This window comes from Aythya marila (assembly GCF_965140915.1).
Source record: "Aythya marila genome assembly, chromosome: 11".
NCBI classification, from domain to species: domain Eukaryota; kingdom Metazoa; phylum Chordata; class Aves; order Anseriformes; family Anatidae; genus Aythya; species Aythya marila.
In genome coordinates this window covers 14,123,922-14,138,785 of record NC_139052.1, presented here as the reverse complement: position 1 = coordinate 14,138,785, position 14,864 = coordinate 14,123,922, and the positions used below count along the sequence as shown (strand labels likewise).

At 48.6% G+C, this 14,864-nt stretch overlaps 1 protein-coding gene across 3 annotated transcripts in view; it reads right to left on the bottom strand.

The window, feature by feature from the left end:
* The window catches only part of NTRK3 (neurotrophic receptor tyrosine kinase 3), a gene marked incomplete at its 5' end in the record, with an annotated part of 191,957 nt that overhangs the window by 154,471 nt on the left and 22,622 nt on the right, over nt 1-14,864 (bottom strand). For all 3 annotated transcript variants that reach the window (XM_082768804.1, XM_082768805.1, XM_082768806.1), the window contains 2 exons: nt 9,408-9,479; nt 10,755-10,829. In XM_082768804.1, coding sequence (XP_082624930.1) covers nt 9,408-9,479; nt 10,755-10,783 — 101 coding nt within the window. The remainder of the gene's footprint in view (nt 1-9,407; nt 9,480-10,754; nt 10,830-14,864) is intronic.

Sequence of the window (14,864 nt, the reverse complement as noted above, 5' to 3'; positions counted from 1 at the left end):
TAAGAATAATTAATATCATCAGGATCGCAAAACTTGTCCAAGAAAAATAATTAGGAAGATTCTAATATTGCCTCCAAAGCCAGGCTGAAGGGGAAGAGGAAGGTTCTGGTTAATTTGCAAGCACATTTCCCAAGTATTTCCTAGCAAACCCATTTCTCCTTTATATTTACTTCCTATAGAACTGATACAGGCATATTTTCCTCTCCCATTAAACCCCCCTCTTCTCTCCAGACCCCTTTTTCCATCATTTTTCCATACCTCACCCCTTGGCCACATGGATCCAGCATGGAAAAAGGGCTGGAGAGGCCCAAAGCCTGCTGTGCAGGAGGCACAGCAGTGAGCTGCCCGGGGAAGGCCTCACGAATACCCTGCAAAGATTTTGCACAAGCAGCCAACATTTCTTGCAAGGGAAGCATGAAAAAAAAATCCACAGCCTTGGAACGAAACCCACCTTCACAGCAAATAAATAAGTTTCCTTTGCTGCTTATTACCGTTCAAACTTCTGCGGCTTGACACTTCACTAAATTATAGATAAAAGGAAAAATGGTCTTCCTGGGCTCGGGAAAGGCGGCGGCTGCCAAAGAGCCGTGTTTACAGCAGCTAATGAAAAGAGAGCTGCCATTAGCCCCCGGCATTCACCCACCTCCCTGCTGGGGGCGGCGAGGTGCCCGTGTCCTCCCATCTCCTGGGAGCAGAGGCTGCACTCTGCGAGGGCGCAGAGCTGGGGAAACGGGGCTGTGCTCATGGGGGGAGGACAGGGTGCAGGGCTGGGGACTACGATCCTCCAAGGGGACCACGCTCCTCCACAGGGACCACGCTGTCTGCCAGCAGATCTGGCAGCTGCCTCTCCCCGTGCCGTGCAGAGGCTCCTGGTCGCAGCAGGAGGTGAGGCTGAGACGCTCTCGCTGCACCCCATCAGCCAAACCCTCAGCCTAGCAGACAGACAGCGCCGAGCAGAGAGCTGCCTCACTCCAGGCTGCTGCTTCCCCCCGGGGATCCATGGGGAGCAGGTGCCTGAGAGCACACCTGAGCACGGACGTAGCGTTTTGGGGTAGAAATGCTCTTTTTTTGCAGTTGCTGAGCGCACACACAGGGGAGAATTGCGCTGAGCGGAGACTTGCCGACAGCTACACCTGAGCCTTGGTGTGATGCACCTTGTCGCGGCTCCAGGCACACCTAGCAAAGGGCAGCAGGGGGCTGTTGGTGGCTAAAGGCAGCCAGCCCCTGCTTATTACAGTGCTCACTCAGCCGTGCCAAAAGCAGAAACATGTTTTGTCCTTGGCAATTAGCTCTGTCAAAAAAAAAAAAAACGCACTAGAATATCTTTCACGTTCTTCTCAACACATCTTGTACTTAAAGAGAAATACCTTTCCTCCACCCTTTATCTACAAATGTTGGTCACTGTCAGTATTTTTAAATGAAAAACATAATCACCACGAAGCACAGAGTGCTTCAGACTGCAGCAGGCATTCCTTCATTATTCTGCGATAGCAAATTGCCCACAATTATCAACAGGCACAACTGGATAAAACAAACATTTAACCAAGCCCTGTGAGCTGCAGCGAGGCTGGGTGAGCTCAGCCCCAGCCAGCTGCCGGGTAGCGGTGCTGCAGGATGATTCCACTCCTGCTGCAGAACAACGCCGGTGCCAGGAGCCACTGCAGTTCAGAAAGTTTATATTGCATCTGTCAAGCAGGCGTCTCGGCAGCCTCGCTTCACATGAGGGAGGGACAGAAGGATAAGGGTGGCGCTGGTGAAGGACCCAGGCTGGGCTCTCCTCGGTGGACTCACACCGGGTTGTTTTACATTGCCACTGTTCCCCTCGCTGCCCTGGGGCCGGAAAGGGAGGGAGGGGATGCGAGGGAAAGGAAGAGGAGGCAGAGAGGCCATGCGCCAGGTTGGGGCTGAGTGGGAGGCAGGGAAGCCAGGAGGCTGAAGCTGGGAGGCCTGAAAACCTGGAGGGTGGGAGGCAGAAAGGCCCGGTTAGAGGCAGAAAAGCCCAGACACGGGCTGGAGGCTTGAAGCAGCAAGGCTCAGCCATGAGCAGGAGGATCAGGGTAGGAAGGCAGGAGGCCGGGGATGGAGGCTGGAGGAGCGGAGGGCGGCGAGGCTGGCCCTGTCCGTGGTGCTGAAGCAAGGCCACACGGAGCACGCTGCCCGGGGAGGCCGTGCAGGTACATGGCCTCATGGCTCCCCACACAGCAGAGGATATCCAACACACTCCCTGTTCAACCCAAGGGTCAGATCTGTCCCCCCCAGCTTCCATTCTCCAGTCACCCCCAGCTCCTGGGGAAGACAGACCTCGCGCTCCTACAGGCGGCCTCATCAACATCCCAGCCTCTCGCACCCAATAATTCACAGCTCATTCCTTCACCAATACAAGGAGGGGGGGGGGGCTGGTGGGAAACTTCCCCCCTCCCTACGTTTTTCTAATAAAGTTTTATAATTCCAATAAAACACACGACTGCCTAACTTATGACATTTAAATTCTTGCCTAGTCACACACCATCATGAATTAATGTCCCATCATTCATGCCCTGTCGTGTCTTATTGCTCAAATAACATATGATTTGAATGTTTCTATTTTTCTGCCCTGGTGCTTATTGCCTGTACATCAAAAATGGAAAGTCATCCCTGCAATCAGCCTGTTAGGAAACCAGTATCATGGAAAGAGAAATCCCAGGTGAGATCATTTGTGTGGTCATGCAGCTTTCACTCATCCTGCTGTGACTGTTCTCTCCTTCTCCCAGCAGCTTCCCATGCCCTCGGGTCCTATCTGGAGAAAGTCCTCCTCCCTGTGCAGTAACTCTTACATTGGCCCAGGCAAATAAGACATATCTTATACCACATCTAATCAGCTGAGCCCCAGCATTTGGGGAGAAAGCAAAAGGAACAGCCAGAGGAGGTTTCTTGAGCACCTCCATTCTGCAGGGACCCCAGGAACAAAATCTGGTCATTGTCACTCCCAAGTCACCTGGGATCAGCTCATTCTGTGCAGCTGGTTTTCTCTTCTGAGAGATCAAAAGAGATGGGGTGAGGTTTAACTACAACAACTACATCTCTGCCTCAGGATTGCACCCAAGAGGAATTTTTGGCATCTCTTTGAAGGGAAGCTCACAACAAGACGTGTCAGGCTATTGTTGCACAACAAGGACTATGTGACAGAGAATGAGCACCTCCCCCCAAAAAATGTACATTTAGAGTTCACTTTTTACCCCATCCTGAAATACTTTGCCCCAAACCTGAAATAAGGCTTGTAAAGAGACCAGAGAAAATCCCCATAACAAGAAACATCTGGGCAACCTCTTTCAGAACATCCCCAACATCATCTGCAGCCTTTTTAAAGGGAAGAAAGGTAAAACAGAAACATTCCAGAAATGCAGTTTCCCCTTTCACACATCTGCCAGAAGACAACTGGTCAATCTTCAGAAAGGGAAATAAATGCCACCGCCACACAACACAACTAGAAACAACATTTCAACATCTCAAAGGAAGGAAGGAGAGCCAAAGCCAGAGCAATATCCTGAGAGCCCAGGTACTAGAGCGATGGGCACAACATAAGAATCTGAGCAGGCAACAAATATTTGTGATAGCATTACTATAACTCATCTTACATTGCAAACACATCCCACAATTCAAGGCTGGATATCACTAGAAAGCATACCAGGTGTTAGGCTTGCAAACAGATTGAATAAAAGTAGAGGAAGCAAATGTTGTTATTCCAGGTGGAGAATCAAGGCAGGATAAATCCTACCCAAGGATGCGCAGTACTTGAGTTAGAAAGTTTCTTTCTCAGGTCCCATTAGAGTGTATAGTACACAAACTCACTGTTCCACCTCCTATTATAATGCAATAAACCTCGTCCACAGCTCACTGAAGCAGCCTGCAGTCAGAAATCCTATACCCAGCCCTCCGAACACAGGTCAAACGATTTCAACCCAGCCTGAAGGAAAGCCACAGTCCTGCAGGGACCTGGGCTCTCCTCTGGCCTTGCATAGAATGCCTGATATAACGCAGAACCTGCCTCTGCTGCTGCAGGAAAATGAGGAGCTGCAGTTACCTGCTTATCAGTCACCTGCGGTAACAGCTGGGAATAAACACGCCATCAAACCCACCGCTGGCAATTAGCATAGCTCTGAGCTCATCCAGGGTACAGAGCAGGCAGGGAGTCAGACAGGAAAGTTTATGGAAGCAGAGGAGACGCTGCTGTTTATTTTAGTGACTGCACTATAAGTGAGCCCATCATTTTATAGAAGAACTAGAGAGACATGGGGGAAAACACCTCCAAGTAAATCACAGCACGGAGGCTTGCTCCAGGAAGGCATTCGGGCAGTAACATCTTTAGAGTGCAAGTTGGAATCAGATGGTAACCAGACTGTCTGCTTGGTAAGGAATAACGAAGGAACATTCAGCTAACAGAAGTGAAAGGCTATTTAATTTTTTCTCATATTACTTTTTTTTTTTTTTTGCCTACAGTCATGGGGAAAAAAAAAAATGTTTCCTATTTAGTCCTCTGTAAACGCAAAATATAACACAATAAATTATCAAGGAGCTGGTTTAGTTAAACACATTTTACTTCATACTCCCAGAGAGCTAAGAGCTCACATATAGTCATTTACTGTGCCCCAGCTGATACGCAGGCCTTGTTAGACTGCAGTAGCTCAAGAGTACAGAAAGGAAATCATAAACAATTAACACATGACAGTTTGGATTAGGAGGAGACTGCCAAGATGAATACGAGAGCAGCGTAGTGATGAAAGGACAGAACATGGAGAAGTCATCAGGAAGACAGAGAAAGGGTAATCGTACATCCAGAACCAAGCGATGGATTGCAAGCAGCCAAGGGTGTGGAGTTGTTTACAGGAGGAGAGTAAAAAAGAGAGAATTTAACTCTGCCTCCTATCCACGAGTGGCTCTTTTAGAGGCAGGCAATAGATCATTAAACACAAAGCACGGAAAACGACCCTCAAGCCATGACTGAGAGGGAACGGTGCTATACTTGCAATGATTCAAAGTCTGATATTTTGTTTATTTCTTTATTTAGTGTAAGATCTCGATCGAGCTCCCAGACGCACAGAGCTAGGAAGGTGAACCTTGCCAGCCTTGCAAATCTGTTGCCTGCAGCCCTCGCAAGCAGGCGGGCCTCAGCTGCTGGAAGGCTTCAAGTGCTGTCCCAAAACAGCACTGAAGAACATACAGAGAAACCTGCCAACCCTGAGCCGCCTCAGCCACCTCAATTTTCAGGGGACAGAGCTCAGTTTCTTTCTCAAAGCCTAAAACCATGAACACCCCTGGGAAGTCCTGTGTCAAAGCCCCAGACTACTTCTCCCACCAGGGCACCAGGTCCATGTGATGCTGCACAGCTGCAGGAGCCCAGCCATGACACCAAGGCCAACTCCACCCTCAAAGCAGCAGAGGGTTGTCAAAGGAAAAAAAAATATATATATAAATATACACACATACACACCACTAGCAGTATGACACAGATGAAAACTTCTGGAGATCAGAGGGCCATCTAACCACATGATACTCCAAAAACAAGTGCAGCCTGCACAAAATACTCCCGAAGCCCACTCTGGCTGTACTCGAGGACTCCATTTTTAAGATGCTTGGGTGAAGACCGGAGGAGAAAGCTCTGTCCTCAATGCCATCATGCTCTGGCAGGCAGCACTGAGTGCTCTTTGACAGAAGCTGTGTCTTGGCCAGCCCACAAACCAATTTAGAGCATGTATAAACCTCCAAAGATAGCTTAAGAAGGGCTTCTAAATGCAAGCAGAAATGGCAATTATTAATTTCCTAAATAGAATCTGACTACTTAAGCTTTATTTAAAAGTGTGCCTGTCTCTATAATTACACAGCCTTAATTTGTTTTCTTTACTCCACAATAAATAAATAAGGTGCACACAATTACCCTCTGCAAACACAAGCCCGTGCCTCCTGGCTGGCTGGCCTCGCGTGCTGCTGCCCAGGAAAGCATTCAGAAGGGATCAGCCTCTTCAGGACCTCTTTCCCGGCACAGGGACACTCAGACACTGCAAACAAGTTGAATTAAATTGGCCAAACTGTTCCAGTGTTACTTACTAGGAGGACAGGCAGAGTAAGAGTATGTAGGACTTTTTCCTTAATGAGCTGTGCTGCATATAGTGACATAGTAAGTATGCATTTAGATTGTTTATGTCTCAAATTTAGGAACTATATCATCCTAAAGCCTCCCTGTACATCTCAAGCCAAAGACTGAGGCTTTCTGTCATCACTAAATACCTCCTACGCTCTTCTGCACAGCCTACTATCACTAATTTACGCTGATCTGGGCTACGAGGACTTGGTTTTCCACAACCTAGACCTGCAGGTCCTCACATCCAGTGCATGGCGTTCCCCAGGACCCTTCCCATATTAGCCAAAAGACTGTCAAAGCTACATAGAAATAGGAACAGGAACCTGTCAATGCAACTTAGCCCAGAAAAAAAAAAAAATCCAGATGTAAACTGGATGACCTTCAGTTTACATTAGATCCGCATCCACCCCATTTAACATCCAAGCAGTGCTTGTTCTAGAAGAAATCAATGGCCTCAGCCCAAGTGCCAGCAGAAGAGGTAAATCCACATTAAAACCCAGCTATATTTTGGATTAATTGTGTCTAACAGTGATCGGTTTCACAGCACTAATGTTTGGACAAGCCGTGAAGCCTTAGCGCTGCTCATTCAAGGAAAAGGATCCAAAGCTATTTCTGTGTATACACCTCTGGCTCCCTGTCACCAATTCTGGCTCCTCTACCAATTCGATTTGTTCAGCTTACATCTTATATCTGTACAGCTGATTTCAAACCTTAAAGGTCAGGAACAACCCTACCAGCCTGCACTCGGGAGCACGTGGAAATCTACCACTTAGGCAGATGAATGCTGAAAACCCCTTCATGGTTTTTCCACTGGTCCCCCCTGACTTTGCAATGGGGAAGGGGGAATAAACAAACACACACACTGAACCTCATCCAGAACCATTATTTTAAACCCCCACAAACCCGAGCTTCTGCAATTACAGCAGGGATAAGTGATCTGCTTGTGATTGCACAGCTGGGGTCTGAAGACAAGTGCGTGCACTGAGGAAGGACCAGAAATAGAAGCTGCTGGGAGAAGGCAGAGAGATCTGGCCCATCTGAGGGGAGGAAGCCTTGATGAGAGGCACTGGGAAAAAAAGTCACTTCAGCAGGAGCCTGGGATTCAACCTAGGATGGGGAAGGATAGGGGGAAACAGCTACTGAGTCCTTGTCATTTGTACAAAAGCTTCGTGTGGAAAAATGCCTGCTGTGGTTCAGACCCAGCTTGCAGCACCCCACAAGGTCCAGCCCAGTGCTGGTCCACTTTGACAGTAAAGCCTCTGTGTTGTTTGTTGGACACGTTTGGAGTCTATAGGCTCAACTCCGCCTGCACCCCTCCAAACACTCACAGCAGTAACCCCACGAGCCTCAAGCCCAGCATCCCACAACCCATCCAGCACCGCCACCAGCAGACAACCACCCCATAAGGGGACTGGAACAGCATCCCTCGATCCTCTCAGCTACTGCACCAGTTAAAGCAGCCTGAGACATACAGCAGGGTGACATTTCCATTAATCCTTTTATCCCTGGCACCTGCGTGCAGTGGTTGCAGAGAACACCAGGACCTCAGCGAGCTGACACCAAGCTGAGCAGCAGCTGGAGGGCAGCCGAGGAGGTGCCCCAATGTGCTTGCATGGTCCCATGGGCACACAGGGGGCCCCAGGTGGCACCATAGACTCAGGGTTGGAGAGCCCCAGGAAAAGGAAGCCAGCACCATGCCCCAAAGGGCTCGAGGGAGCCAAAATCCCTGCAAGACCCAGGTCTCCACCCCCAGAGACTGAGCACCCGCCACCAGGAGCAGCCACTTTGCAAATATTCACACACCAGGACCACGTTGTCGAGTGCCAGCACCAGCATCAAAACCCACTGGCAAGCACCAACCCAATAATGCACTTACTTGCCTCGAGCTTCAAAAGGCAAGGAAAGAAAGATGTTAAGAACATGATCAATCTTACGCGGCTCGAGCAGTAAACAAACACATATTTCATCACAACATACCAACCTCAGCTCCTGACACAAGATGGATATGTTTCTTTTTTTTTTCCCCCATCTCAAAAGTAATATCAAAAGACGAAAACAAACGTTTGCTGAAAGAACAGCAACAGTTGCATGTGCACACACTTAACAACACGTTCAGACTCCAAACGAATGTACATCTTTCTAATCTCCTATGATAACCAAACTAATTTCATCAGGAATCAAATGTTATTCATTTTTGTCTGTTATATGCATAAACAGCAACAGCACAATTGACAAACTATCCCCCAAAAATCAATTGCGAGATGTATTTTAGAGAGAACGTTTCCCAGTAACAAACATCAACAGAAAATGCAAAACAAATGCCGCAATCAAAATAATAAAGCATGGAAATGGGGAAAATCCCAGCGTTCCGCGTCAAGGAGGTTTTATTATAACGAAATATGCACTTTTTAAACTCAAAATGGCCCCATGTTTGTTTGCAATGCCCTTAACCATTCGTGCCCTTTGGTACTGCAGATCTCCTATTTAGCAAGTACTTTACCGTCACTTAGCAACTGTAACTGCTTTTCAAAAAAAAAAAAAAAAAAAAAAAAAAAAAAAAAAAAAGCTTGGGGGGTTTACTTCACCTCCAAGCAGACATCAAAAAGACAAACATACCCGGCCCTGCAGGTCGTGTCCACCTCCCCTGACCAGTAACACCCCATGCTGGTGACCCCATGCAGCCACACGCTGCCATTTTTTCCCCACTAATGTCTGTTTCTAAAAAGCAGGGAGATGCTTTTTAGATGCTCTTCATCCAGCCCATCAGCTCACGCCCAAGGCTGTGGGCTTCTCACCAACCCTTTTTCACCCCACTTTTTTCTTTTCTTTTTTAAAATCTTTATCAGAGCCAAGAAGTGGTTGATCTCGGACAGGGTTGCTTTGACAAGGTATTTTAAGCCCAGGAAGCACCATCCATGCTTGCCCAAAATCCAGGGTCTGTTTATCACCTTCGGAAAAGCAAATATATGACCAGAGAAGAAATCAGTGCCTTTGGGCTTCAAACTTGAGCAAATTCCCTGGGACACCGTACCTGATGGCTAACAGTGCCCCAGGAGCTGGGCACTTGTGCAACACCCCACAAAAACACTGCTCCTGCCCTTTGGCACAAAACCTCCCCATCCCATGCTCATGGCAGATGCCAGCTTACAAACCCAATAATTAGGGGCAGAGTTGGCAATGTAAAGGCTACCTCCCAGCCCTGTCCCCTCCAGCTGCTTTGGGGTGTTGTGGCCACAGCCTCGCTGCAGGAGCAGCAGGGATGGGGACAGGGACGGGAGCAGAGCACACTCACATGTAGCGCAGGTGAGGGTTCTTCGCAAAGGCCCGGGGCTGGATATTTCGTAGTCCTGAGTTCCTGATTGTCCTGGAAAGAGATTTGAGAGAGCAGCAATGGAATCGAGGCTGAAGCCTGCTCTGAAGCCTCACGCTGTGAGTGCCAGAGGCAGTGCCCCAGTGCTGGGAGCCCTCTGGGGACACACATCTCATCCCAGCCAAGTGCAGAGGAAATTGGGCTTTGCAGTTTTGTCTGACATGGTGGCCACATAACTGAGCATCTGCTGGGCAACTCCCTTCCCCCTGCTCCACCAGTACAAGCTGGGGCAGCCCCCAGCACCTCCCACTGCTCCCAGTCTCCACCAACAGCACTGCCTGCTCCCCCCCCCAGCAAACCCAGCCCCAGGGAAAACCCCTCTGCGTGGAGCCCAGGAGGAAGAGGTGAGCGTAGTGCTCAGGAGTTGTGGACATCAGAGGGGGATCCTCTTCCCATCCTGTTCTGAGGAACCAGGATTTATCAAATACCTACTGCAGACAAAAATATTGTGGCTGGTTTTGGGGTTCTTAGGTGAGAGGAGAGCAGCAGGCAGCCTGCCTGCAAGGTGTGTGTTAAGTGTATGGATTAATGAGGTACAGTTACTGAGTGCTGACAAATAAACACCTTTCCTCCTGCATGTGGGCACCCTGGACATAAGCTTCCAACAAAACCTATTAGCACCCCATGATTAATCCGGAGCAGCACCGTGCGTCCCAAGGGAGCAGCACCCAATGGAGCCCATGGTGCTCCCAGCTCCAGGAGGGGGATTTAAGAGACAAGGGGATACCCAGGCTTCCCAAGCACCTAGCAAACCACTGCTGTCTCACAGACCTCAGTTTCCCCACCCGTGATGGGCAAGAAGAGGCTCTCTCGACACCGGGGGGCTGTGCAGGGAGACACCATTCCCTTATTGTGCAGCCCCACCGTGACCACATCCATACAAAATGGGAACCAACAGCCCAGCATTGAAGGATCGGTGGAGACAGCTGGAAATTCACATTGTGGGACTGAAATGACTCAGAACAATGCACAAGCCCAGCACCAGAACAGCGGAGGAGAAGGGAGGTCAGGGCTGATGTGTGTTGACAGAGCTGTCAGGAGCTAGCAATCTTCCTTCTCACAGATCCAGCAAGGACCAAAAAAAATCACTTCATCTCCATTTTGTGAAGTCTCACAGCAAAAACACCACAGAGCCAGCAGCTTAAGCAGGCTCCAAACACCACAGTGCAGAGATGGAGGGAAGCTGCAGCTCCTGGCTGGAGCTGTTTGCTTAGGAAATGAGGGGCTGTGCAGCACAGCTCTCCTCCCCAACATGCAAACCATACTCACAGCCTCTGGAGTCCCGTGTACAGCTCCATGTCTACGGCGTTCAGCGTCTGCAAGTTCTTCCAGTTCTCTATGTGTCTGTGAAAGAGGAGGAAAAGCTCAGCCAGGGCATATCAGAGCATCTCCCTACCCAGGCAGGGCAGCACAGCACTGTGCCCCACACCTCTTCCCACCTTGCTTCAGCCAAAACCTTTAACTTACAGAAGGTCTGGGGCTTGGACACACTCTGGCTTCAGCATCCATATCCCCAGACATATGTGGTATGCATCATGCTGCCAAAATAAGCAGTTTTCTCATTCTGCTTTTATTCTGTTTTCCCAGCACTTTGGGTGGAAAAAAAAAAAAAAAAATAACATGGTTTTACCCAGAATTTCGAGCATAGGAGGTGCAAACAATCCCCTGCACATCCCTGGCAGAGTCATCGCCCCTCTCTGTGCACATCAGTGAAATAATGCCACAGCCAAGTGGCTCATGCAACACTAGTCAAAGTAAACAAAAACCTCTCTCTCTCAAAAAAAAAAAAAAAAAAAAAAAAAAAAAAAAAAAAAAAAAAAAAAAAAGGTAAAAAAAGGAAAAACACTCCTATTTATCCATTATGTCACTGGGGTGGACAAGGAGGCTCCTGGTCTTTGCTGGCTGGAAGTGCTGCTGGCAGGAGAGCACCAGAGTCAGTTTGGAAACCATGCCTTTATTATAAATTCCTCCATTGCCCGGGGTGCTGTGGCAGGTATGTTATGGAGAATGAAAACAGAAATAGATCTGTCACTGAGGGATCATTACTCAGTAAGTATTAGAGCTGGGGGAAAGGTGACAGAGCAGCAGCCCCAGAGAATGGGGTCCCTGTTATCAGGGGAACAGGAGCATGGCTGCAGCATGGCCACGGGCCCTGCTAATAAGCCACAGTGCTGCAGGGTGGGGAAGAAGCTTGGTTTTCATCAGCCAGGCCAGCTGAGGCTTTGTCCCAGACCAAACTCAGACACCAGAAAACACATTTTCAAGAAAGTCTTTCTGCGGAGCAGGTAGAGGTAAAGAGGAGAAACATTTCCAAGTGACGGAGAGGGGCTGATGCACTGAGAGCCATCGCCTGTGGTTACAGGATCACATACAGTGGTCCAGAGGGTGACTAAGTGGAACTGGGACTTTCAGCCACTTCTGGAGCAGTCACAGAGGCCACATGTTCCTCCTCCAGCACTCATTATGTCTTGAAAAACGTGTTTGCACAGGAACAAACAGCAGTATCTAGACCGATTTGAGCCATACCCCAAATAATACCCAGCTAAAGAAAAATAAATAAATAAAAGTCTGGACTAAACCTAAATTCTGAGCATATTCCTCCTCTGCTGTCACCATCCAAGGAAAGCAGAGACCCACAAGAGTCACCTCTGCTTTCCACATGGTCCATGGCTGTCTGCATCTCCAGAACAATTAGCATAAGGACACAGCACAAACTCCCAGCTGGCTGCTGCGTGACAGCATAAGTTACGGTTCATCCTCAGTGACCTGTGCACCAGCTCAGATCGCCTGTGTCCCAGACAGAATGAGAAACAGGACATTATCACAGCCGTTTCATGTTCCCTGCCAAAGGCCCTTGCAAGCTCTTGCAGAACAAAGCACAGACTGGGAGGCATCACTCAAGTCACTCGACAGCTCACTGAAAGTCTCCAGAGAGAGGGCAGCTCTGCAATTTCAGGTCCTGGGGCACGAGGTTGCAGGTCTGGGTTGCTGGGGACTTGCCACAAAATATCCTGGCCACATTGGGCAAGGCTACACACACAGGTTGAAAGTGTTTCTCCAACCCAAACGAGAGTGTCCTCCAAGGAAAAAGAAGAGTGGCAGGAAGGGGAGGACGTGGGTTTACCACTGGGGCACGCTGGAGCTCCAGCATCCAAGCGCTGACCTTTGGGCAGGGATGGAGCAGCCCCGAGCCAGGAGCTATGGAGCAACCACAGCTGGGGAGGAGGCAGCAGCCAGCTTGGCTCTTGTTTTATTGATTGTGTTTGCTAAAAAAAGGCAGGGTTATTTTTGACCTGACACTCAAAGCCACATACACGATTTTAGAAGAGGTAGGACGAGACCTGAGCCTGTGCCCAGTGACGTGCACAGGCAGAATTTTCTGGGGACTCAACATTCAGGTTGTGGGGATATTGACAAAGCTGTAAATCTGACAGAAGCACCAACATCTTGGCCAACTCCAGACTCAAAATTAAATCTCTTTCTGTCCACAAAATGGAGCACAATAACTATGGAGTGGGAAAAGAGAGCCATAAACTGGTGTTATCCCCCATGGGACAGAATGGCCACTGCTCCCCAGGCAGTTAACCCCTACAGAAGTGACATTACACCAGGTTTAAAACACCTCCACGATTTTTGCTCCAGCCTCCCAAAATCAGCCTGTGAGCTTCACGAGCCAGATACACCCCTCGATGTGTTGTTTAACATACACACAACACAGAGATGAAAGAAGCAACCATGGAAATAAATGCACACACACTTACATACAGGATAGTCCCACAACACAGCAGCTGCTTAACCTACAGCACAATAAAGGGCAATAACATCATAGTGAATTAGGTGCACAGGTCAACAAGGGACTTTGAGTCCTTTTAGCTACACAGACACTTCCCTTCATAAGGGCCCCCAGAAACAGCTCTTCTCCTTTTTTATCTGTTTTTTGAACTTAGCAGGAGTCACTTCCTAGCTCCTAGAAGTGACAAACCAGTTTTGGTTCTCAGGCCCCCCGAAGATGCACCTGAAAAAACATTTTCTTTGGTTCCTTTTTGTTTCTGAGCAAGGAGCGTAACTTTGTGCTGGTTGGATTTGCCTGAATCCACTTTAAAAAATACACAAAAATGCATCTTATTCTGAAAGTTCAAGGAGTCAAGCTGTGATTGCAAAATTGGCAGCTGTTGCACAGAAAAGCAAAACAACTAAAGAAACTCCTCTCCTAAGACATAAGTCCCTCTTCATGTCCTTCAGCCTCTCAACAAGTTCCTCCTCTTTTCCTTCCAGGGTTTTTGCGTGCCCTAGAAAGATCATGTCCTCCCAATTGCTGGCCAAACCAGAGACCTTCCCTTCTCCTCTGCCTCAGTTCATTAACCTGGCAGGAACACGTGTGCAAGGTTCAGGCCAAAAAAACAGATGTATCAACTCCCAGCCCTACCCTGCTCTCCACAGTCAGTCTTGGAGGTATGAATTACAGGCAGAGGGTTACTCCCTCCTCCCTGCAGGCTCCTCTAAACACACATCCCCGTGACATTCCCCGGTTATTACTAAGGTAAGCTGCTCTTCTGCGAGATGCAATAGCTTCATGAACAATACCCTACTCCCCAAATCCTGAACTGCTCGCCATATACACATCCACCTAGACAATTCCCAGCCTTATTATCGAGACCATGTGGAATACATCACTGACGAAGATGACAGTGCTCATTTTCTTGAAAGGGGAGTGAAAGGGCTGCTCATTTTAAGTGCTCGCTTCCTTCTCATTCCTCATGTCTGTTTGGTGGGTCCTGGCCAAGCCCAGGTCTCCTTGCACTGCCTTTCACAGACCAAACAAAGTCCTGTTCAGTAGTAGCTGAATTTTTGCCTTCCCAACTCATCCTGAAATGCTGCACCACAACTTCCCTGCTCTGCTCATTTCTTACCAAAATAGACTCGCAAGCATCTTAGATCCATTTTGTCTTATGTCAAAATAGTCCTTGCTTAAGCAGCTTTTTTTTTCTTTTCCTGGCATTTACTCCTCCTTCCTCTACAAGCAAAAGCCAGACCCACCCAGCTATCACTTATAAATTACACAAGGTCAGCTCTCCTAAGGCAGCACGTCTGTACTGAGCAGTGAAGTGCAAGGCAAATTGTCTCAAGTGCCTTGAAGAGATACTGACTCAGGTCCCAGAAATGATGCAGATATATTGCTCAGACAGTCCTGGTGGCGAGGATGTTTTGCTTTTGGTTTCAGACCCGGCACACGACAGGCACTTACTCTGGGTGACCTATGCAATAAGCACCGGGCTGTAAGGGAAAGCAGCGCTGTTTTCTTCACCAGCCTGTTTAAGTCTCCATGTGCCTTCATCCCACTTGGCATTACAGGCTCTTGGTTTTGCAGCATTTCCCCTT